At 44.2% G+C, this 23724-nt stretch overlaps 1 protein-coding gene across 1 annotated transcript in view; it reads left to right on the forward strand.

Moving 5' to 3' along the window:
- Positions 1-23724, forward strand: part of LOC141128042 (uncharacterized) — a 728240-nt gene that overhangs the window by 215562 nt on the left and 488954 nt on the right. The window contains 2 exon segments of the mRNA XM_073615085.1: positions 11378-11482; positions 11582-11680. Coding sequence (XP_073471186.1) covers positions 11378-11482; positions 11582-11680 — 204 coding nt within the window.

Raw genomic sequence — 23724 nt, forward strand, 5'->3', positions numbered from 1 at the left:
TATATTACATGAAAATGAGACTGCATTTTTTAAAGCCATATACAATATATGTATTTAAATCTTGCATTAGAGTTTAGTGATGCAAATTTGAGGGTACTTTCTTTTACAAGTACTTGAATTTGACCCATTAGTAACAGGTAAAATGACAGGTAAAATAAAAAATTTGTAAGGCCACATGTGCTCCTCAAAATGCCAGTACCTATGTATTTAATTATACAGAGGATGGTAAAACTAAAATGTAACTACAATTGGAAAAAAAGGTGTACTGAGTACATGTACGCAACAAAACTTTGACTATAAGAAAAACATTAATTTTGCAGTTTGAGGGGTCCTTTAAATGTATACACCATTGAAGATCTATTTTGAAGCTTCAAATGTACTTTTGCAGTTCTTCTGTAAAGATCTTAGCAAGGTAACTAATGGCTTTGTCATCTAAGAAAAAAAATTTCACTGGGTAGTTCTCCCATGTTCACATACGTCAGTGGGTCATATCAGTAGGATATTGAGGAGAGAAGGATGACAACTATCCCAATGATATGTTAGTTGCCAATCAGTTTAGGTTTATTCAAAGTGACAGTAAAGGCTTTTTTTTTTTTTTTTTTAATAACAAACATGTTATACTCAACTGCTCTGTGCAGTGGTTTTGCGGTCCTCCTCTTCCCGGAGGTGATCCTGACTCCTCCTTATCAGCCAGTGCCCCCAATAGCAATCTGCTTGCACTGGGGAACTGGTGCGCGCTTGCTCCCGAACCCCGTTCTATACATCCATAAGACACACAGAGCCGCGGCTCTGCCCTGCTTTCCCTTCATTGGCTCACTGGCTGTGATTGACAGTAGTAGGAGCCAATGGCTCCCACTGCTGTCTCAGCCAATGGGGTATAAAAGACCCAGGATAAGCTCAGCTCTCATGCACACCGCTGGATCAAGAAGTAGCTCAGGTGAGTATTAGTGGGGGCTGGGGCCGCTGCACACAGGTTCATTACCTTCATGCATTCTGAGTCTTTAAAACGACTTTAAACATATATGAAGCACCACCACTGAAGGGGCTGCTGAATGGTTGGGTCCCTCTGTTCCTGGTGCTGACAACCCCCTAAACAGTACCACACCCTCTGACACATCTTAAGGCTAAGAAAAGGGTAATTTATTCAGGCTAAAATGCTCAGCAGGGTAAAACATCAGTATCAATAAACTATGACAATTTTAAGTGTGTACCAGTTACACAATTGGCAAACAACAAAGCAGCATATTTATGAACAGAGCATAACCAACATCCAACAACCAACAAGTCTCTGACCTAAGCAAGTGCTTTAACTAATGGGAGATACACATGGGCCTGTTTAAAGTAGAGACCATCCCTACCCTCACTGGCCAGTGGTCACTTGTCTGTCACTGTCTGGCACTGGGGCCCAATGTCCCTCGTGGAGTGCTGTAAATAGCCCCCCTAAGAAGTGAGTCTTCTGGTAAGAGGTCAGCACTATCCCTTCCAATTTTAAAAAGATGAAGTCAGTGGGCAAGAGCAGGGCAGCCATCACAAAATTTGGGGCCCCTTACACAGTCTTAGGCCTGGGCCACCCGGGCCTGACCACCAACATTCCCCAGGGTCCGCCCACTGGCCATCCCACCAAATCCGCTATGAATGGAGAGGAATACAATTTACAGCTTACCAATACTTAGATGTGGTGGCAGCATTTGTTTTCTTTTTTTAGGCTTTTTATTTTCCCCTGGTGATCTGGCCAATAACACACCTTGTATTAGAGTGCCCCCACTCTGGATGAAGGAGCAATAGAGACACATTTGGACAACAGTCTGAGGGGCAGGGGTATTAGATGCACTAGCAGATTTAGGTACACTAAACAAATTGTAGCCAAACTCCAGCTCACAATTTATAATCAGTTACAGCAAACATTTTTTTTCCTTTTTGGGATAAAGGTTTAACATAAATAAAAAACTGAAACTGATCATTGTAAGCACCTCTGCTAGTGTTAAATGGTTTGTCTCAACCCTCTAACTGCTACATCTGTAAGACAGCTTGTTCTTTTGAAAAACAACAGACTTACTAGCAGGATCAACAGGTGAAAATAAATGAAAGAAAACTTTGGGGTTTAATACCACTTTAAGTGGATAACGTTAATAAAGTCATTCTATTATACTATTATACATAACATCTATAGGTAGATGATGGGAAGGAAGGAGTTTAATAAACAGACTGGGGTAAAACTATTTCCAGTGCTGGCAGAGAGCGCGAGAGAGAGAGAGAGAGAGAGAGAGAGAGAGAGAGAGAGAGAGGATAAAGAGGGAGAGGGCAGGGAGAGAGGGAGGGAGGGAGGGAGGGCAGGGGGAGAGAGAAAAAAATTGCAGGGCAGAGAGAAAGAGAGAGGGGGGGGGCAGAGAGAGAGAAAGAGAGAGAGGGAGGGGAGAGAGAGAGAGAGTGAGGGGGGAGAGAGAGGGGAGGATGGGCAGAGAGGAGGGGGGAGAGGGAGGGGAGCAGAGAGAGATCAGGGGGCAGGAAGAGAGAGGGGGGGCAGGGAGAGAAAGAGGGGGCAGGGAGAGAGAGGGGGAGGACAGAGAGAGAGAGAGGGAGAGGGGACAGGGGGAGAGAGAGAGAGAAATTTCAGGGATAGAGAGAGAGAGCAGAGAGAAAGAGAGAGAGAGGGGGCAGAGAGATCAGAGAGAGAGGGCAGGGAGAGAGAGAGGGAGGGAGGGAGGGCAGGGGGAGAGAGAAAAAAATTGCAGGGCAGAGAGAAAGAGAGAGAGGGGGGGCAGAGAGAGAGAAAGAGAGAGAGGGAGGGGAGAGAGAGAGAGAGTGAGGGGGAGAGAGAGGGGAGGATGGGCAGAGAGGAGGGGGAGAGGGAGGGGAGCAGAGAGAGATCAGGGGGCAGGAAGAGAGAGGGGGGGCAGGGAGAGAAAGAGGGGGCAGGGAGAGAGAGGGGGAGGACAGAGAGAGAGAGAGAGGGAGAGGGGACAGGGGGAGAGAGAGAGAGAAATTTCAGGGATAGAGAGAGAGAGCAGAGAGAAAGAGAGAGAGAGGGGGCAGAGAGATCAGAGAGAGAGGGCAGGGAGAGAGAGAGGGAGGGAGGGCAGAGAGGGAGGGGAGAGAGAGAGTGAGGGGGATAGAGAGGAGGATGGGCAGAGAGAAGGGGAAGAGGGAGGGGAGCAGAAAGAGATCAGGGGGGCAGAGAGAGAGTGGGGGCAGGGAGAGAAAGAGGGGGCAGGGAGAGAGAGGGGGAGGGTAGAGAGAGAGGAGGCAGGGTGATAGAAAGGGAGGGAGGGCAGAGAGGGAGGGGAGCAGAGAGAAAGCAGGGGGAGCAGGTAGCAAGAGAGGGGGCAGAGAGAGAGGGGGAGGGAGGAAAGAGGGGGCAGAGAGAGAGAGAGGGGGGAGAACAGAGAGAGTGAGGGCAGGGAAAGAGAGAGAGAGGGGGAGGGGTGAGGTAGGGAGGGGGAGGGAGAGAGAGGGGGGAAGGGCAGGCAGAGAGAGGGGGAGGGGGGTAGAGAGAGAGAGAGTGGGGGCAGGGAGAGAGAGAGGGGGGCAGAGAGAGGTAGAGGGGGCAGGGAGAGAGAGGGGTCGGGGAGAGATAGAGAAAGAGGGGGGGAAAGAGAGGGGGCAGAGGGAGAGAGACAGGGGCAGGGGGAGGGAGAGAGGGGGCTGGAGAGAGAGAGAGAGAGAGGGGCAGGGAAAGAGAGGGGGGCAGGGTGGGATAGAGAGAGGGGGCAGGGAGAGAGAGGGAGCAGGGAGAGAGAGAGGGCAGGGTCTGGTCACAGTGCTCACTCACTTGGATGGGCCGGTTTAATCTTCCTGCCCCCCTAGATCCAGTAGCATACGGGCAGGGAGAGGGGGGTGGGAGAAGGGATGTGTGTGAGAACCTCAGGCATGCTGGAGGGACAGAGCAATATCGGGATCCGCTCTTTCCAGGACAACCGCGCATCCCGAGCCACCTGTCTCCACACACTGAGACCAGGGATGGTTAGGAGAACGAAGTGGCCATCAAAGGAGGGGGAGGAGAGGAGCAAGTGGATGGTACCATGGAATTTCCAAGGGGGGGGGGTACTCATTTCTGCACCCCTCGAGTGCAACGGCTGGGAGTCAGGAACCAGTGCAGCGGGCAGCGCCATTTAAGTCGGGACTAGTGTAGGGGTGGAAAGAAACAAAAGGGTGGTGCCAAGTTGGGGCCCAGGTGCGGGCCCAAAGGGCCGGGCCCTCGGGATGCCTGAGTCCCCTACATCTGTATGGGCTGTACCCCCTGCACCCCTGGGCAAGAGACCTTTCAGCACTCTAGCAGTCCTGTAGGACTGGACAGCAGTGGGAGCCATTGGCTCCTGCTACCGTCAGTCAAATCCTGTGAGCAGAGAGCAGAACAGAGTTGTACTGTATGTGTCTATGGACACACACAGCATGGCTCAGGAGCAAACGTGCACGTCTGCCCCCATAGCAAGCGGCTTGCTATAGGGGCAGACAAAAGAGCAGGAGCCAAGATAACCAGCAGGGGACCCCAGAAGAGGAGGCTTGGGGCTGCTCTGCTTTAAGGTATTATTTTCTATCGTACCAGTTTCCTCATTGAATGTCAATAAATCTATGTTCACTTTAATTATGCAGAACTGAAACTGCCATCCATTTATGAGTAAGTACATCACATATTATAGCATGTGGAACCATTTAAAAGCTTGGAAAGACCTTATCAACTCTTTTAATTTTCACCTGTAGAAAATATGCAGACACATATGTTCCAGTAATACAGGCTAGAGCTTTTAGTGTCTTTCTGTGATAGGAAGCTCATCTTGGCAAACATTCATGAATCTTCAAAACTCTATTAGCAAACGTGCTATGTTCTTGGCGCGGATGAGATAAAATAATTAGTCTTCAAATATGGGTAATTATTATAATTTGGCCTATTGCTTCAAGTGAAAATTGATTCACATTGTTTGTACAACATTAATCAGACATGTTTTTGAGAGATGTTTTTTTATAGCTGTGTACTGCTCTGATCACATTCTCTCTGTCTCCCCACATATATAATAAGTACAACGTTTACTGAGCTACAGAGCACAGCAAATAATATAAGTATCTCTCTACTGCTGAATTATTGTTTGTACTGTTCTAAAAAATGTGCATAGATCTTGATTTAGAGTACAATAATGAAAGCTAATCACTGGTATTAGATTCTTTAAATCAAATTCACTGACTACCCCTCTAAAAAATAAAGGGTAAATGTTACCTTTTAACAAAACAAAAAAAGAGTTTTTTTAACCACTTTAATACAGGGCACTTATACACCTTCCTGCCCAGACCAATTTTCAGCTTTCAGCGCTGTCACAGTTTGAATGACAATTGCGCTGTCATACAACACTGTACCCAAACTAAATTTTTATCATTTTGTTCCCACAAATAGAGCTTTCCTTTGGTGGTATTTGATCACCTCTGCGGTTTTTATTTTTTGCTAAACAAATAAAAAAAGACCAAAAATGTTGAAAAAAATAAAAGTTTTGCTTTTGTTTCTGTTAAAAAATTTGGTAAATAAGTACGTTTTCTCTTTCACTGATGGGCACTGATAAGGCGGCACTGACAGGCACTGATAAGGCGGCACCAAAGGGGGCACCAATGAGCGGGCACTGACAGGCACTGACGATGGGCACTGATATGCGGCACTGATGGGCACTGGTAGGCGGCACTGATGGGTGGCACTGATATGCAGCACTGATGGGCATTGATAGGTGGCACTGATGGGCACTCATGGGTGCCACTGGGTGGCACTGATGGGCACTGATAGGCGACACTGATGGCACTGAAAGGCTGCAAAGATGGGTTCTTATGGGTGGCACTGATGGGCACTGATAGGCGGCACTGATGGGCACTGATAGGCGACACTGCTGGGCACTGATATGTGGCACTGATGGGCACTGATACGCTGCACTGATACGCGACACTGATAGGAATCCCTGGTTGCACTGGCAGTGGTAGGCATTGTGAGTGGGCATTGATTGGCAGCTGCCTGGGCACAGATCAGTATTTCCCTGGTGGTCCTGGGTAGGATCCGAGGGAGAGCAGCCGATCGGCTCTCCTCTACACGCGTCTGTCAGGCACGAGTGAGGAAAAGCCAATCACCGACTCTTCCTATTTACATCGTGATCAGCCGTGATTGGACACGGCTGATCACGTGGTAAAGAGTCTCCGTCAGAGACTCTTTACCTAGATCGGTGTTGCGGGGTGTCAGACTGACACACCACAACAACGATCGCTGCGATGCACGCCCCTGGGGGCGCGCAGCGGCTCAATATCCTGCGGACGTCATATGACGCCCAGTCAGGATATTGAAACCACTTTCCCGCCGTCATTCTGCTATATGGTGGGCGGCAAGTGGTTAATCAAGGATAATATGAAACATGAAAGTTGAAAGTATTTGAGCTCTGCTATTTCAAAGCCATTGTTTCTAATTTTTAGGGACTATTTAATGACTGGAATAGTACCATTGAAATGGTGTGAGGCCAATGTGGTGCCTATATTTAAAAAGGAATTAAAGTCTTTACTAAGTACCTATAGACTGTTAGTTTAACTTCTATAGTTGGGAAGATATTGGAGAGTTTAATAAAAGACCACATAGACGGGTCCCTTGCTGGAAAAACATTTTTTAAGCAACAGGCAGGATGGATTCATCAAAGAGAGAAGTTGTGAAACAAGCCTGTTTTTTTTTTTTAATGAGGAGGTAAGTAAAACCTTGGACAAAGGAGTGGCGGTGGACGTGGTATACCTGGATTTTGCAAAAGCGCTTAGCACAGTTCCCCACACACGGCTAATATGTAAGATAAAAGTCTAGAGCAGTGATGGCGAACCCTGGCACCCCAGAGTGCAGAGTGCAGAAGTGCATGAGCATCATGGAAAAAGTAGTTCCAAAACAAATCTGGGGTGCCAAGGTTTGTCATCACTGGTTTAGAGGCTTTGAAAAATCAGTTTAAAAAATGTATAGAAAACCGGGTAAAAGGCCGCATTCAGAGAGTAGTGGTTAATGCTTCATACTATGAATGGTCTAAGGTTATCAGTGGTGTACCCCAAGGTTCAGTGTTGGGACCCTTATTTTTAATATATTTATTAAGGATATAGGATCTGGGATTAAAAGTACCATTTCAGTGTTTGCAGATGACACCATGCTATGCAGGGGAAGAACATCCTTACAGGATGTCTCCAATTTACAAGCCGACTTCAATGCACTGTTTATTTGGGCAACTATGTGGCAAATGAGGATTAATGATGATAAATGTAAAGTTATGCACTTGGGGGCTAAGAATATGCATGCATCATACATACTAGGGGAGTACAACTGCAGGAATCGATAGTGAAGAAGGATCTGTGTGTTCTGGTAGATCAATAATGGCATGCAATTCCAAGCTGTGGTTTCTAAAGTGAGCCAAGTCCTTTCATGTATTAAGAGATGTATGGACTCCAGAGAGAGACATCATTTTGCCCCTGTACAAATCATTAGTATGGAATATGCAGTTCAATTTTGGGGCAGCAGTTCACAAAAACGATATCGGGAACTGGAGAAAGTGCACAGAAGAGAACCCAAAATGATAAGAGGCATGGTGGAGCACAGCTATGAGGAAAGATTACAGAAACTGAATTTATTCTCTCTTAAGAAGAAGAGATTAAAGCGGTTGTATACCCTTTTTTTTCAGTTTGACCTACAGGTAAGCCTATAATATAATTCGTTTTACCTGTAGGTAAAAAGAATATCTCCTAAACCTGTATGGTCCCCTTGCATGCAGCCGCTGACTTCAGCGGGGCATGCGCTCTGAGTTTCCCAGCTGAAAGGTCCGGCAGACACCGGTCCTTGCCGAAAAGAAGTGACATCATCGGGGCTCCGGCCACTCACAGCGCTGGAGCCGCGATACCCGAAAGAAACGCAGAGGGAAAATGTCTGCTTCCTCGGCGTGGACCGAGATCACTTGCCGACACCTTGTTCTAAGGTAAGTATTTCATAATGAGCTAGTATGCGGTGTATACTAGCTCATTATGCCTTTTGCCTTACAGGCTTAAAAAAATAAAAATAAATCTGTGGGTTTACTACTGATTTAAAGGGGATATGATCAACATGTATAAAGACATAAGGGATCCATATATAGTGAACTTGGTGTTAAGTTATTCACTTTAAGGTCATCATCACAGAGGACAAGGGGGCACTCTTTACAGTTGGAGGAAAAGAGATTTAATCTCCAAATAGGTTAAGGTTTCTTCACAGTAAGAGCTGTGAAAATGTGGAAAAGATTCCTTCAAGATCTGGTATTGTCCAGCTCTGTAGATTGTGTTAAAAAAGGCCTGGATTCTTTCCTAAATGTACATAATCTAACTGGGTACAAACTTTTATAGGGAAAGTTGATCCAGGGAATATCCGATTGCCTATTGGGGGATCAGGAAACAACTTTTTTCCCCTGCTGGAGCAAATTGGAGCATACTTTGCTGTTTTTTTTTGCCTTCTTCTGGATCAACTGTGGGTATAGGATTGTGTATTTAGGATTGTACATTTTTTCTCCCTTTTATTGGTTGAACTAGATGGACTTGTGTATTTTTTTCAGCCAAACTAAGTATGTAACTATTTCAAAAGACAATGTTCAGTGTTTAAATTATGAACATAAAGTGGAGCTCCAGGCTCCTTCAGAAAAAAAATACAAATACTGTAGCTCCTGACTTTTAATATTAGGACACTTACCTGTTCAGGAATCCAGCGGTGTCCTCACCAAAGCCAATCTTTCAATCGACTATCATGTACTGGCGGCACCCTATTGACTAAGGGAAACTGGCAGTGAAGCCTTGCGGCTTCACAGCTGGTTTCCTACTGCACATGCATGTAGCGCGCTGCACTTTGTGAATGGGCCGGCTGCAAGGTAGAGAGGGGGGGCAGACTTACCGTTCAGTTTGCCGTGGCGAACTGAGCCGAAAGTGGGAGCAGGTACCTGTCAAAATCAGATACCCACTCTCCCCCAAAAGGTGCCAAATGTGGCAGCGGAGGGGGGAGGAGGCAGACAACCGGAGCTTCCCCTTTTGGGTGAAGCTCTGCTTTAAAAATGAAATAGTTTAATTTAAAATGCATTTGCATGTGGTAGTTTTTTTAAAAGACAGTCACAAATCTTAAAAGAGAAGTATGGGGTCACAAAAAAAGAAACATGTATACTCACCTAGATGGCTGCAGCATTAATCTCAGCTGCAGCTGCCCCCCTCTGGCTCTAACACTGAGAACTGAGCAATCACATAAATGTTCTCAGTCTTCAGTGAGCAGAGAGCCAGTGCTCACTGGCGCACCATGCAGAGGAGTGATAGAGCCTGGCTCAGGCTCTCAGCAGCACACTAAGATACTGAGCCAGCTGCCAGTCAAGTAGCTGGCCAGATCCTGACATTATCCTGGACAAGCTCTGTGATGTCAGCTGACAGTGGGCTTTAACCCGCTGTTGGCTGAATCTAAGTGCACTCCTGTGATCCCCAGGAGAAATATGGCCACCTCACACATGCGCAGTAGGGAACCAGCTGTGAAGCCAAAAGACTTCACTGCTAGGTTCCCTTACCAGCAATGGCAGTGGCTGCACCCAACAGCCGATCCAAAAATCGGCTGCTGTTCCAACATCACGGGCTACCTGGACAGGTAAGTGTCCATATATTAAAAGTCAGCAGCTGCAGTATTTGTAGCTGCTGACTTTTAATTTTTTGTGGGGTGGGCGGACCTCCGGTTTAAACACGTGTGCTAGATATATAAAAGTTGTACTTAGAATAGAACTATAGGCAAATCTCTGCAAATTAGTAAAATCTGTTGCCCCCCCCCCCCCCCCCCCCCCCGGGTCACCAGAACTACTTTCCCTATTGGAAGATTTCCCTTCTATTTCTGATCTGGGGACAACCCAAAATTTGGTATTTTCTTTACTTTCAGTTTCAATAATAATGGTAAACAGGACAAATAGAATGAGTGGGTCTCCCATCAGGGGCACAGACAGCAATAAAAACTGACAGGTGTTCTAATCCATCTCCACTCTATTGAAAACTAAAAAAAAGTTTTCCCTTTAGTTATACTTTAAAGCTGAACTCCAGGCAGATATAAAAGACACAGATTACTGGTACTTGTTTAAAATAAAGCAGTGTAAGTACCAGGATTTGACCTGCTGTCAGACTTTACAATTCCTATGTACAGCAGAGCTCCGACTGAGAAAAGAAGAAATGGTAAAAGGAGCCAGTACATTGTGCAGCACTGTTTATGTGATAACAAGGGACATGCTGATTGGAGAAGAGAGCAGAGTGAGAGAGGGATGAGCTTATCAGTCTGTCTCTTCTCCTTCACCATCCAATCATAGGGTGGAGCTGGAAAGAAGACCTATACGTGTTAGCCCTAACAGACTTACCCATGCTGTGTAAATCCCAAGACTGTATGGACAGAAATTGTTAAAAATCTCACATATACAGTATGTATTTCATCTGTTTGTCACAAAGCCTGCAAACTAAGTGAGTTTGATTTTCAAGTTTTCACTCTTTTTGTGCAGGTTTTCACTCAGTTGCTTGCTTTTTTTCACTTATAACCATGTCTGTAATAATGCAGGCAGAATGATATTTGTTACCAAGCACTACCCTGTAGTTCTCAAATAGGGAGAGTGTATAGCACATAGTCATGTTGCATGATGCATCAGTTTCCCCCTTCCCCAACTTCAAAGCTACATAAAAATCTGCTGAATCAGGCTGTAGCTCTATATATATATATATATATATATATATATATATATATATATATATATATATATAAAACAGTAAAATCTGTCTCTATATGCAGCATAGCATGCTTGTTATACTCACTGTGGAACTTAAGGGGTTAATCCTCTGCACTGTGTAAAAATGCTGTTTTATCCTGTATGTACAGATCCTCCCCATCCTGCATGGTCTATCTGGTGAAAGCCGGCTAACTCAGGCAGAGTAGCCGGCCTGTACATGCTCAGTTGTGTCTTTTATGCTGGAGAGAATAATGACTTGTTCTCAGAGCTAGCCAGGTCACATGATATTGACATCACATGTGGGCGGGTATACAGGCTGAAGTGGAAATCTTCTTCTTCCTGAACTCTCAGCCCTGGAGAAATAGTGCAGTTTATCGCATGACCATGGTATACAGAGCAGCCTAAAAAGGTATATAGTGGCAATATTTTAATGTAAAAATGTAAAAAGAAGATTTATAAGCTGTGGGCACTGTTGGGGGGGGGGGGGGGGGGGGGGGTGGGTGGTGGAGGAGATTAACTATTTTCATATTACTGGGTTTAGTAAGACTTTAACAATTTTCAATAAATAGTTTATGAACAAATTTCCTTCTGTGGATATGTACTGAAAAATGAATGTGAAAACAACTAGATGGAATATATTTTTTTCATAGGATTCTCCCATGTTTCAAACCTGGCACAAAAGCTCTCCACTATACTGGACTCATTTGCAAAGCTGCACACTGCAGATCTTTTAGGATCTGGATCATCTCAAAATGGTAGGTACAATTTCATTTTGATTTGTGTAAATGCTATTTGATTTTTTTACTCTTTAATAATCGTTCTGCTTTTTTTTTTCATTTTCTTTTGGTATTAAGGAAAATTTACTGGCTCTTCTGTAAAAGAACTCAATAGTTTACTTGATGAAGCAAGCAACATTCTCAAATTTCTCCAAAAATGCCGCACTGAACACCAAGGTAAACCATATCACAGTCTATTAAGACAGGTTGGTTATATCAGGGTTGGAATCATGTACAGTAAAGTAAGAGGGAAAGAGGAAGCGCCTCCCTCACTTACTTGCATAATCCCCATATTGGACTACCCCTACCAAAGTGGTCAATTACCACAAAGGGTGATTCACCACAAAATCAAACTAATGGTATGATCCTCACTCAGTTACTGTTTTTTTTCTTATCAAATTTTTAGTAAGTGATGAGTGGACATAGCACTTTTCTTTTTAAGAAAGGCATCCTGCTCCTGTTTCTATGTTGTTTCTGCTTTGGAAAACTTCAGCTCATTTCTAGTAACCACATTTTGTAAAAACCTTTGTTCAGGTCACAATATCTAGCTTCAAATTAAAATCTCATCATGAGGAGTTGTAACTGAGAAAATGGGGAAACATTTAAATTTGCAAAGAATATCCAATCCTGTGCAAGGAAAATAAAAGAAAACTTGCCTTTGCTTGCATATGATTGGATGGTCAGCCAGCAGAGTCTTATCTTATTCACTGAGTGCTAGGGAAAATCCCTTTGCAAAGTACTACTTCCCTTGCAAGTGAACAGCCTAATTGCATTGAATAAATTGACCCCTTTGTGTCAATTAGTCGTATAGCATTAGTATAATATGAAGTTGTGCAGGCCTATGTATCTGATGCTCACGTATTAAAGATGCATATCATCTGGAGCATCTAGAGAAATTGTTGGGACCTAAGGATGAAAGAGAAGGCTTGTTTTATTTTTGTCCATATGTAGCTGTCACCTACTTCCAAGTAGGTGAGCTTTTGGTGTTTAAATGACAGAGTACAGTTTCAGTTAAATTTAGCCAGGCTTGCATTGTGATTCCAGGCCTGGTTGTTTATTTTAGAAAACTGGGAGTGTCAGTGTAGTGCAGGGTGTGGCCACCTGTGCTTGGACCCAGAGATATCTCCTTGAACTTTCAGTGGAAATGGTTCTGGAAGACAGGTTGGACTTGGGATCTGAGTGACAGGCAGCTCATGTGTGGAGTTCTGGCCAATCATTAATTTGTTTGGTAGGAGGCGGGACTCCCATATAAGCTGGGGTCACATACTGTTGGGGAGTTCCAGAGAGGGAGAGATCAGAAAGAGAGCCCCCTGCGGGGAGCAAAGCGGAGCCCCCTATGGGGAAGGGGGGGACCAGGTCATGCGGAGGAGAGGAGTTAGTGACGCCACACAACATGTAGTCGCTGGTGTGTGGTGGAGGGGAGGGGAGCGCACCAGACTGGAGAGGAGGGATGAAGGAACCATCAGGAAGAAGTAGCAACTAAGCGGAAGAAGACTGGGCAATCAACTGTTTGTGAGTGGCACATGGACTGTTGATCAAGTGAGTGAAAGCCCAGGGGAGCGGTACTACCAGAGGCTGAGGGATGTTGGTACGCAAGTCAGTGAGACAGGTGATGATGGCCTGTGACTTTGGGTTCAACAATGCCCCGGGATTCCAATCAGTCAGGCGAGAGGAATTATTCAGAGTAATCTCTTCTTTAGCTCAACTTGGAAGTACTGTACAGATGGGAAGTAGTGGTCAAAAGGCGGCGGTAGAGCTCCAAGCACAGATAGAGATACAGATTGTTCTAAAAAGGTCTACGGGTGAAGAAGTTATTCAGAGTGACTCTTTACTACAGCCTATGTATTCTCTAGTAAATCTACCCAAGTCTACATGCAAAGAGTTATTCAGAGTGGCTCTTTGCTATTCGTTTTCATTGTTTTCAAAGACCAGACTACTTCTGTTTTCCCATGAGAAGTTATTCAGAGTGACTTTTCATTATCCGCATTGTTCTAAGTCTTTGCATAAGAAGGCAAAGGAAAGATTATGAAGCAGAAAAAGAGCATCTCAGAAAACCCTTTTCCTATCCCAGTTCATGTTATACAAATAAAAGCAAGAGAAAAAGTACAATATGGACTGTTTCTATTTCTATGGGTTGCGATGGGCTATGTGGTGAATGTGATTTATGGATAGAACACACAAACTGCAGCTCCTATGGGGGTCGTGCGCTACACATACATTATACATTTTCCTTTAGATCCAACCTCATAATATATGGTTTTGTTAAATCTAAACACTTTCAATTTGTATGCAATCAGGCAGGCCCTTGCACTATATAGCTGAAGGTAAATCTAAAGCAAAGTAGACAAGAAAATTGTATAATGTATGGCCGGCCCAAGGGATAGCTGTATTAGGTTGGGGAGGTTGGGGAGGATCTGATCTACCCTGCAATCACCTCTGCAGAAGTATATCCCTTCTATAAAAATGGGCTTATCTACTATGCATATTATCTCTTACCCAGTTAGGTGGTTATCTTAAGCCAGCCATACACGGATCGATATTGGGCTGGTTCAGCAGGGACTGGCTGAGATTCAATCCATGTTATGGGTAATCTGATTGTACCCATGTTGATCCATTGATGGATTTGGGTGCCACCAGCCTGACTGTGTTGATGGGTGAATCAAGTGACTTTTTTTTTCTTTTACACATGGTGGAAGGAAAGAAAATTGAATAATCTATAGGCTGCATTATGTTATTGGTTTGGCAATGCAGTCAGGGGCAGAAGCATAATTTGTGCATATTGTATAGTTGTATAAAGGCCCTTGTATACAGTATGGGATGTAGATCAGGCAGGTGCTGACATACCTCCTGCTGTCAATTTTATTTTATAATTCTGGAAATGCTACTGTAATGTTCTGGTACATTGTAATATGTCGGGTATAGGGAATAAAAAACACTGCAACAAACAGTCCTTCTCAATCATATCATTGAAACAACCATGGTTGGCACAGAGATTTACAGGTGGATTCCTATATTGATGTAATATTTTCTGCAGATAAAGAAATACTGCCATACGTTCCATTTGTAGCCACTTGACTTAAATATGAATTTGTGCTTTGTTTATAGTTTCCTGTCTGCATTCTTGAGACAACAAAACAAAGCTTTAAGAATCTTTTGTATTTAGTATATTTATGTTGTAGGCTACCCGCTTACCTTCTTCTTTATGACAGTAAAGTATATCTCAGCAGATGACACATTGCTACATTATTTTATGCTCTGATGAATTGTTCTTTACCAGCAATGAATCAAAAACCACTCTTCCTTGGAGCCAAAAACAATTTCTTGTTTATATTTATATATATATATGTTTATTTCCTATGAATAAAATGAATAGGGCTAGACCAGAAGCTTGGCAGGTGATTAGTATGAGTTAGAGTTTAGTGGTGGTTGAAAAGGATCTAGAAGTAAAAACATATAAGGAAAAATACATTGTGTACTGTTCAGTGAACAAATCATATTCTTGAAATATTCCTCCACGCATAAGAATAAGCCATTTTATGAAAGCAATATGAAGATTATATGATGCAAACCAGCCTTTTTCAACCAGGGTGCCTTGAAGTTTCTTCAGGGGTGCCTTGGCAAAATGCCTAAAAATTGCCCACAAATTGTATACAAGCCAGCGTGTGGATGAAGGCGTCCTTTTAGTTACACAAAGCTACAGGTTTTCATTGTGCACTATTACAACCTTCTAGCTGCTGGCATCCTAACGACCAACAACATCATCAGTTGATAAGGAGGATGTCAATCGCCTGCATAGCATCCTTGTCTGACCCTCCCCTGCCCCTTCCCATCAGTGTTGGGGTCACATTTGCTGAGTGAGGGAGAAGAGAACTATTTGAATCCTAGTCAGTACCTTTTGCAAAAGTTTATTTGCTTTGGAAGAATAAATCACCTCGAACATTTGGTTTCCTGTGTGTAGATGTTGCTGCATTATGTAAAACTATTAGAATAGATTTTACATTTTAGAATGGGGTGCCTCAAGACTATCCATAATTTTGGAGGGTGCCTCGAGATTGTCCATAATTTTTAAAGGGTGCATTGACTGAAACAAGGTGAGAAACACTGCTGTAAACTGATCATTAGGCAGATTTCATATTGTAATTTGTTAATTTTTCATGTTTTTATTTCTTGATGACACTTTGGCAAATGTTATGCCCTGTACACAAGGTCGGACATTGATCGGACATTCCGACAACAAAATCCATGGATTTTTTCCGACGTATGTTGGCTCAAACTTGTCTTGCATACACACGGTCGCACAAAGTTTTCGGAAAATCCGATCGTTCTGAACGCGGTGACGTAAAACACGTACGTCGGGACTATAAACGGGGCAGTAGCCAATGGCTTTCGTCTCTTAATTTATTCTGAGCATGCGTGGCACTTTGTGTGTCGGATTTGTGTACACACGATCGGAATTTCCGACTTCCGGATTTTGTTGTCGGAAATTTTATAGCAAGCTCTCAAACTTTGTGTGTTGGAAATTCCGATGGAAAATGTGTGATGGAGCCTATACATGGTCGGAATTTCCCGCAACAAGGTCCTATCACACATTTTTCATCGGAAAATCCTATCGTGCGTACAGGGCATTAGGAGTACAAATATATATTTATATATAACAGTTTCATATTGGGAAAATTTTAGCTTTTTCGTGTCATTTACTATGTCAGGATTAGAGAGGGATCTTAAAAGGGAACTTTACTCTCTCAGTTACCATTGACTACTTTTATGCTTATGCTCTTAACTTTAGTAAATAGATAGGAAAGCAGTGACGGTGCATCCTGTAAGGGCGCACAGGCGCAGCCCCCTCTCTCCAGTCACCTCCTCTATGACTTCATGCAAGATACATTCATGCATTGTGTGAATCTAACCATGGCCCCCGCTGCCACCCCCTATCCAGGCATCTAGCCTCTTTTCGGATGCTGGGTGCCTGAATTACAGCGACGGGGTGGGGGGGTTGAAGCACCTGATTAGAGCCATAGGCTCTAATAGGCTTCAAGAAAGGTGAACTGCAAGCACTCGCAGTCCACCCAGGTGTGTTAGAAAAGCGAATGAATATTCTTTTTCCTAACACTGAACCGCCTTTCAGCCAATCAGGTGCGCGGGTCTGTTACCCATCACCTGATTGGCTGAAAGGCCAGGCGCCACGATTGGATGCCTATCAGGAGAAGGAGAGGAGATGAACAGAGGACACAGGAGCCGCTGTGTGACTCGCTGCAAGGTCCCACCGCTCTCCGCTGTCACCCGCATGCCTGACCTGCCAACGAGACAGGGTAGGTTCCGGGCAGACGGCGAACGGGCGGGGGGTCACAGTGGCAACTTTTGATGGGCACAGTGGCACTATTTGATGGGCACAGTGGCAGCATTTGATTGGGCACAGTGGCACTATTTGATGGGCACAGTGGCAGCATTTAATGGGCACAGTGGCAGCATTTGTCGGGCCCAGTGGCAGTGTTTGATGGCACAGTGGAAGTGTTTGATGGGCACAGTGGCAGAATTTGATGGCACAGTGACTGCGTTTAATGGCACAGTGGCTGTGTTTGATGGCACAGTGGCTGCATTTGATGGCACAGTGGCTGCGCTTGATGGTCACAGTGGCTGCATTTGATGGCACAGTGGCTGCGTTTGATGGCACAGTGGCTGTGTTTGATGGCACAGTGGCTGTGTTTGATGGCACAGTGGCTGCATTTGATGAGCACAGTGGTTGTGTTTGATGGGCACAGTGGTTGCGTTTGATGGCACAGTGGCTGCGCTTGATGGTCACAGTGGCTGCATTTGATGGCACAGTGGCTGCGTTTGATGGCACAGTGGCTGTGTTTGATGAGCACAGTGGTTGTGTTTGATGGACACAGTGGTTGTGTTTGATGGACACAGTGGCTGTGTTTGATGGACACAGTGGCTGTGTTTGGTGGGCACAGTGGCTGTGTTTGATAGGCACAGTGGCTGCGTTTGATGGATACAGTGAGGCAGCAATTGATGTTTTTTTTTCAGAATTCTTCAGTTTGTTTGAGCCCCCCAAAAATTTTGAGCACCAGCCACCACCGTAGGAAAGTATATTATATTTTCTTATTTTAACCTTTTTTACATTCTTTCAGTTACTTCCTAGTTTCCAGTCCTAGGCAAATAATGTCATACATCCCAGGAGTTTTTAGCAGGGGTTTTGTTTGTTTGCCCCCGGGTAGAGGGGAGGGAGGAGAGTGGACACATGTCTGCTCTACTGCCCTTCCTGTTGACAGTTTCCCAGCCAGGAAAGAATGTAATCTGGTACGATTTGCATTGCATTACATTCACTGGAGCACAGGAGAGACATGCAGAGTCTTTTAGACCCTGGGTGTCTCATTAAAGAGAACCTGTGACCAAAAAAATCACCACATGGGGACTTTTTATCCCCTATGTGATGAAAAATAAAAAGTGGTAAAAAATTTAAGTTACACCCAATCACATAAAATGGTTTCCCCCAAAAATTGAGGCACTTCCACATATTCACACCTATGAACGTAAACGCAGGCGTCGGGGTGCCTACGTCTGAAAATATTGATACACATTTTACATATCGCCATGCACCCTGGAATGAGAGCAATAATTCTAGCACTATACCCCCTTTGTAATGCTAAACTGATAACCTATTGGAAGCTTTTAAATGGTCGCCTGTGGAAGATATAGGGTACTGAAGTTTGTCACCTAAGTTTGGCGCACGCAAATTTAAGGTTTGACATGTTGGATATTTATTTACTTAGTGCAACCTTTTATATTTTACCCAAAAATTGGGTCATTTATTGCATTTTTGTGCTCCCTAAAATTAACTTTAATGTGTGTTTTACTGAACCTTTGCGGTATTATTGTGTGACATAAAAAACGGGAACTATCACTAGGGCTTCTGCTTTCAGAAAATATATAATGTTTTGAGGTTTTGTGTAATCTTTAGGCCTAAAATGATTTTTTAAATGTGTGCAAAAAATGCAAAAATGGCTTTGACAGCAAAAGGGTTAAACCAGCTGTCCTCAGCCTTTTTGGCACCTGGGACCGGCTGTGTGGTAGAAAATGATGCCAAGGCCCGGGGGAAGAGGGAATTTGGTTTTTCGTGGGCAATTTGTCGGGACAATGGCTGGTGTTGGCACTTCATCATGTCACCATGGTTGATATGGTGTCAGGATGATTGAAGCACATTATTTCTATTATAACATTGTAATATAAAATGAAATAGTTCAACTCACCCTAATGCAGAATCAGTGGGAGCCCTGAGCATGTCACTTGCCACCAGATTCAGCTTGTCACTTGCCACGTTGCCTGCCAGCAGTTGCAGCATGTCACTTGCCTTGTCGCCTGCCCCCAGATGCAACTTGTCACTTGCCATGTCACCTGCCACCAGATGCAATTTGTCATTTGCTACATCACCTGCCACCAGATGCAGCTTGTCACTTGCCACGTTGCCTGCCAGCAGTTGCAGCATGTCACTTGCCTTGTCACCTGCCCCCAGATGCAACTTGTCACTTGCCATGTCACCTGCCACCAGATGCAATTTGTCACTTGCTACATCACCTGCCACCAGATGCAGCTTGTCACTTGCCATGTCACCTGCCACCAGATGCAATTTATCACTTGCTACATCACCTGCCACCAGATGCAGCTTGTCACTTGCCACTGTCACCTGCCACCAGATGCAGCTTGTCACTTGCCATGTCTCCTGCCACCAGATGCAGCTTGTCACTTGCCATGTCGCCTACCACCATATACGGATTGTCACTTGCCATGTCGCCTGCCTCCAGATGCAGCTTGTCACTTTCCACGTCACCTGCCACCGGATGCAGCTTGTCACTCACCACATTGCCTGCCACCAGATGCAGATTGTCACTTGCCATATCGCCTGCCACCAGATGCGGATTGTCACTTGCCACATCGCCTGCCACTAGGTGCAGATTGTCACTTGCCACATCACCTGCCAACAGATGCAGCTTGTCATATCACCTGCCACCAGATGCAGATTGTCACTTGCCACGTCACCTGCCACCAGATGTGGATTGTCACGTGCCATGTCACCTGCCACCAGATGCAGCTTGTCACTTGCTACGTCACCTCTCACCAGATGTGGATTGTCACTTGCCATGTCACCTGCCACCAGATGCGGATTGTCATGATCCTGCCTCCAGCTGAAGCTTCCCACTGTTGCGTGCCAGGGCAGGCAGTAAGAGATGATGTAATGATGTAATCTCTCTGCTCCCCACGGCTGCACATAACAGAGCAGCCTTCGGTTGTAAGGGCGGAGCTGCAGTGATGCACTCGCCAGCCCGCTCGCCCGCCTGCTCACCTGCTGGCCCTCTTGCTTGCTGCACATATGACAGAGCAGCCTTTGCAGCCCAGCTGCACAGAGGCCACGGCCCAGTGGTTGGGGACCCCCAGGTTAAACATTTCAATGAAAGATTTAACACCAACATTTCAGAAAAAAAAATTGAAAACAGAATCACTGAGTTGGAAAAAAAGGATGACCCCCTTGTGTCAGTATTTTGTTGAACCAGCTAGAACCACCACATCTAGACTTCGCAATGTTTGCCCACTCTTCTTTGTAGAACTCAAGTTCAGTTACATTTGATTGGTGATCGTTGTGGATTACAGTCTTCAAGTCATTCCACAGATTTTCAATGGGTTTAAGTCTGCGCCCTGCCTAAGCTTCATTAGTTAATAAAAACTGGCTCCTAACTTTTTTAGCTGGCTCCTAAATTCAAAGTCCTATTTTAGGCACCCATTCTGCCTTACATGTACAGCTCTTAGGGATTCTCACTGGTTTGGAATGTCTGGGATGCAAATACAGGTTATTCTCACCCTCTTTCAATGGTGCAGGAGGATGGGGGCTAGAGGACCATTCTTTGAACAAATGCTGGTCTGCTTGAGGAATGGGACAACAATGAAAATTGTGGGGAATGGGAGTTCTCTGAGGAGTAGTCTTCTCTCGAAGTGGCTCAGGGTTCTGACCTGTCTCAGGTCCTGGTGGCAACCAAAACCCCCTATATCCTCAATGGCAGAAGGTAAGGCATACTTATTGGGCTCACCCAGAACAAGTATTTTCACCCCTAAGCGGTTTGCTCATCAGTTTCCTATGGAGGAGGAGTTCTCCAAAAAGAAGAGTTCTCAAGGTGTAGACAGGGTGGTTTGGAAGCGCCCTTTAGGGCATTCTTCTCTTGGCAGATACAGCTCTGCAGCTGGCAGTGGCTGCAAACTGAGTCTGCCAAGCACTTAGTGTAAGAAAAATGTATGCTCTGGTCCAGGAAGCCTGATCCTGAGGATTCTGTAATTAGACAATAACTGGAGGTACATACAAAGGCCTGAAGTTTCTTGGTGGATGCTTGGAAGGTTCCATTAGGCAACTCTACAAACTGGGTATTAAGTCTGTCCTTATGAAGAGAATTCTGTGGCCCATATGCTGGTTTGCTGTAAATCAAGCAGTTTCTCTTGAGGGGCAAGTGTTTGTTTGGGCCTTCCTTGGATGCCATCCACAAAGTGATGATGGGCAAAAGCATGATTCCTTCCCTGAAGAAGGAGCATGCAATGAGTCAGAAACTGGGGCCTTCTTTGGCTGCTAATAAGCAATCCTTTCAGTGGCCACAGGCTTCAGGCTGCAAGCAGAAATGCACCTCCCAGTGCTACAATAGGAACTGGACCCCAAAGACCTCTACGTCTGGAGACAAGTACTCCTTTGAGTAAATCAGTGCTCACACTGTTGCAGGTGGAGGGACGTTTATCAGTCTTCAAGGCTGTCTGGACTCAGGACATTACAGTATGGTGTCAATTATTATTTTCCCCTCCATGTTTTTTATTACTAAATGTTTCTTTTGAGCCTCAAAAAAGAGCAAGTTTTTTACAGAACTGGAAAGGTTGTTGTTTTGATTGCAGCTGCAGCCCTGATCCTGGTGTAATTGCTTCTTGTCCAGGAAGTATATATACATACGCTGTAAATGTTAATCAGCTGATGCTCTAATTTATTCCATCATTCAATCATGTGGAAGCAAAAATCTTTTTTTAAAAAATGTCTTTGCATGTGATTGGGCATTCTTTGCAAAGTGAATTTTAATCACTTTCACTAAGGCAAAATTCCCTTGCAAAATGAATAGCCTTTAGTAAATTAACCCTGGCTTTGTAACATATTAAAATCCCAGTACAAGGGCTTCAGTTATTCGTCAGGCAAAGGGCAGCCTGGGCTTGCAAATCTTTAAGCTTCACTGACCCCTATAAAATAAGTAAATATCAAATTTTACTGATGGATGATTCCAGTTAGCAAAAAACTTAAATCCAAAATTTTCAAATCAATTTTTCTGCTTCTTGACTTAGCTAATCAGGCAGTTACTTTTGGTAAAACACTTGTGCATCTCTGGGCAGTTTTTTCATTCTTTGAAAAAAATGTGGTGCCTTTAAACAGAAATCTATATTGTTTTATGCAATGTTAATTTCGTCAACGAAAGCGCTTTTTTCATTTTCATCACTGGCATTTTTACAGTGACCAAACGAAAGTGACACCACATTTACGTCCTCTGCCAAAAACTATGATGAAAATCAATTCCGTTTTTGTCAACAAATGAAAACTAAATGAAAATGTGAAGGAGGGACGTTTACCCTCCAAACTTCCGGTTTCCATGGAGCTCCTGCTTCCTCTGGATGGAGCCCGGAATTTGTAGATAGAAGGCTGTCCGCAGAAAGGTTAGACTATCAATGTCTGTTACCTGCAGCCTGAAGGGAGATGTTCTATTAGGATGACGGGGGCTTGGCTGCGTAGTTAACCCTCTCTCACACTGCCACACACTCACACTTCATACTGATATATAAAGGCTCCCTGAAGGAGACCTGCTCCTTGTCAATAGGCTTCACAGCTTGTCCACTACGGGAGAGCAGGCACACTGTCTGATCTGGGCAGGATTAACCCTTTTGCTGCCAGAGCTGTTTTTACACCCATGCTTAAAAAAATAAATTCAGGCCTGAAGATTACATAACCCCCCCCAAACATTATATATTTTCTTAAAGCAGACAAGTTTACGTAAATGTGCACTGCATGGTGGCATCATCACGCAAACAGTTTTTATTTTTTTATTTTAACGTTACACTTCTGTTTAAAAGCAATATTCTTGTAACTAAACTTGGTTTACCTTAAAGACCTTATAATGACTAAATCTGTGTCACGTTCAAACCTTAATATCATAAATATCAACGTATTCGATTTTTTATTCCAGTAGTATATAAGGAGTTTGGAAATTGTAGAGAAATGCTTAAATAATGCATTACAATCTCACTAAAGGCATTCGATTTTAGTAGACTAAAAGGATTTTAGTCAACTAAAATGTACTGGAGATTTAGTTGACTAAATACGACTAAGACTAAAACACTTGCAGAAGACTAAAATGGGACTAAAACTAAAATGCCATTTTAGTCCTAAGACTTATGCCGTGTACATACGAGAGGAAATTCCGTAGAAAAAATCTTGGATGGTTTTTCCGACGGAATTCCGCTCACATGGCCACACAAAAGTTCACTGAACTTTCGACCATCAAGAACGCAGTGATTTACAACACTACAATGAGCTGAGAAAATGAAGTTCAGTGCTTCTGAGCATGCGTTGAATTGTTTCCGAGCATGCATAGGAATTTTGCGCGTCGGAATTGGTACAGACGATCGGAATTTCAGATCGGAACTTTTTCCGACCGAAAAATTGCTCTGCCAGCAAAAGTCTGATGGAGCATACACGCGGTCGCATTTTCAAACCAAAAGCTCTCATCGGACTTTTGCTGGCGGAATTTCCACTGGTGTGTACGGGGCATAAGACTAAAACTAAATGAAACTTTTCTGTCAAAACTAACACTGGTTTTATATTATGTGTTCAATTTAGACCTTATTAAAGTGTACTTTTATGCTGCGTACACACGAGCGGACTGTCCGACAGAAAAAGTCAGATGGAAGCTCTTCATTGTATATACCGATCGTGTATAGGCCTCATTGGACTTTCTTTTTCAAAAAATCTGACGGACCTAGAAATGGAACATGTTCTAAATCTTTCCGATGGACCCAATTCCTATCGGGAAAACCTGTCTGTTTGCTGGTCTGACGGACCAAAAACAACGCATGCTCTGAAGCAAGTACGAGACAGAAGCTATTGGCTACTGGCTATTGAACTTCCTTTTTCTAGTCCCGTCGTAAGTGTTGTACAT

Source organism: Aquarana catesbeiana, linkage group LG02 (genome assembly GCF_042186555.1).
Source record: "Aquarana catesbeiana isolate 2022-GZ linkage group LG02, ASM4218655v1, whole genome shotgun sequence".
Lineage (NCBI taxonomy): Eukaryota > Metazoa > Chordata > Amphibia > Anura > Ranidae > Aquarana > Aquarana catesbeiana.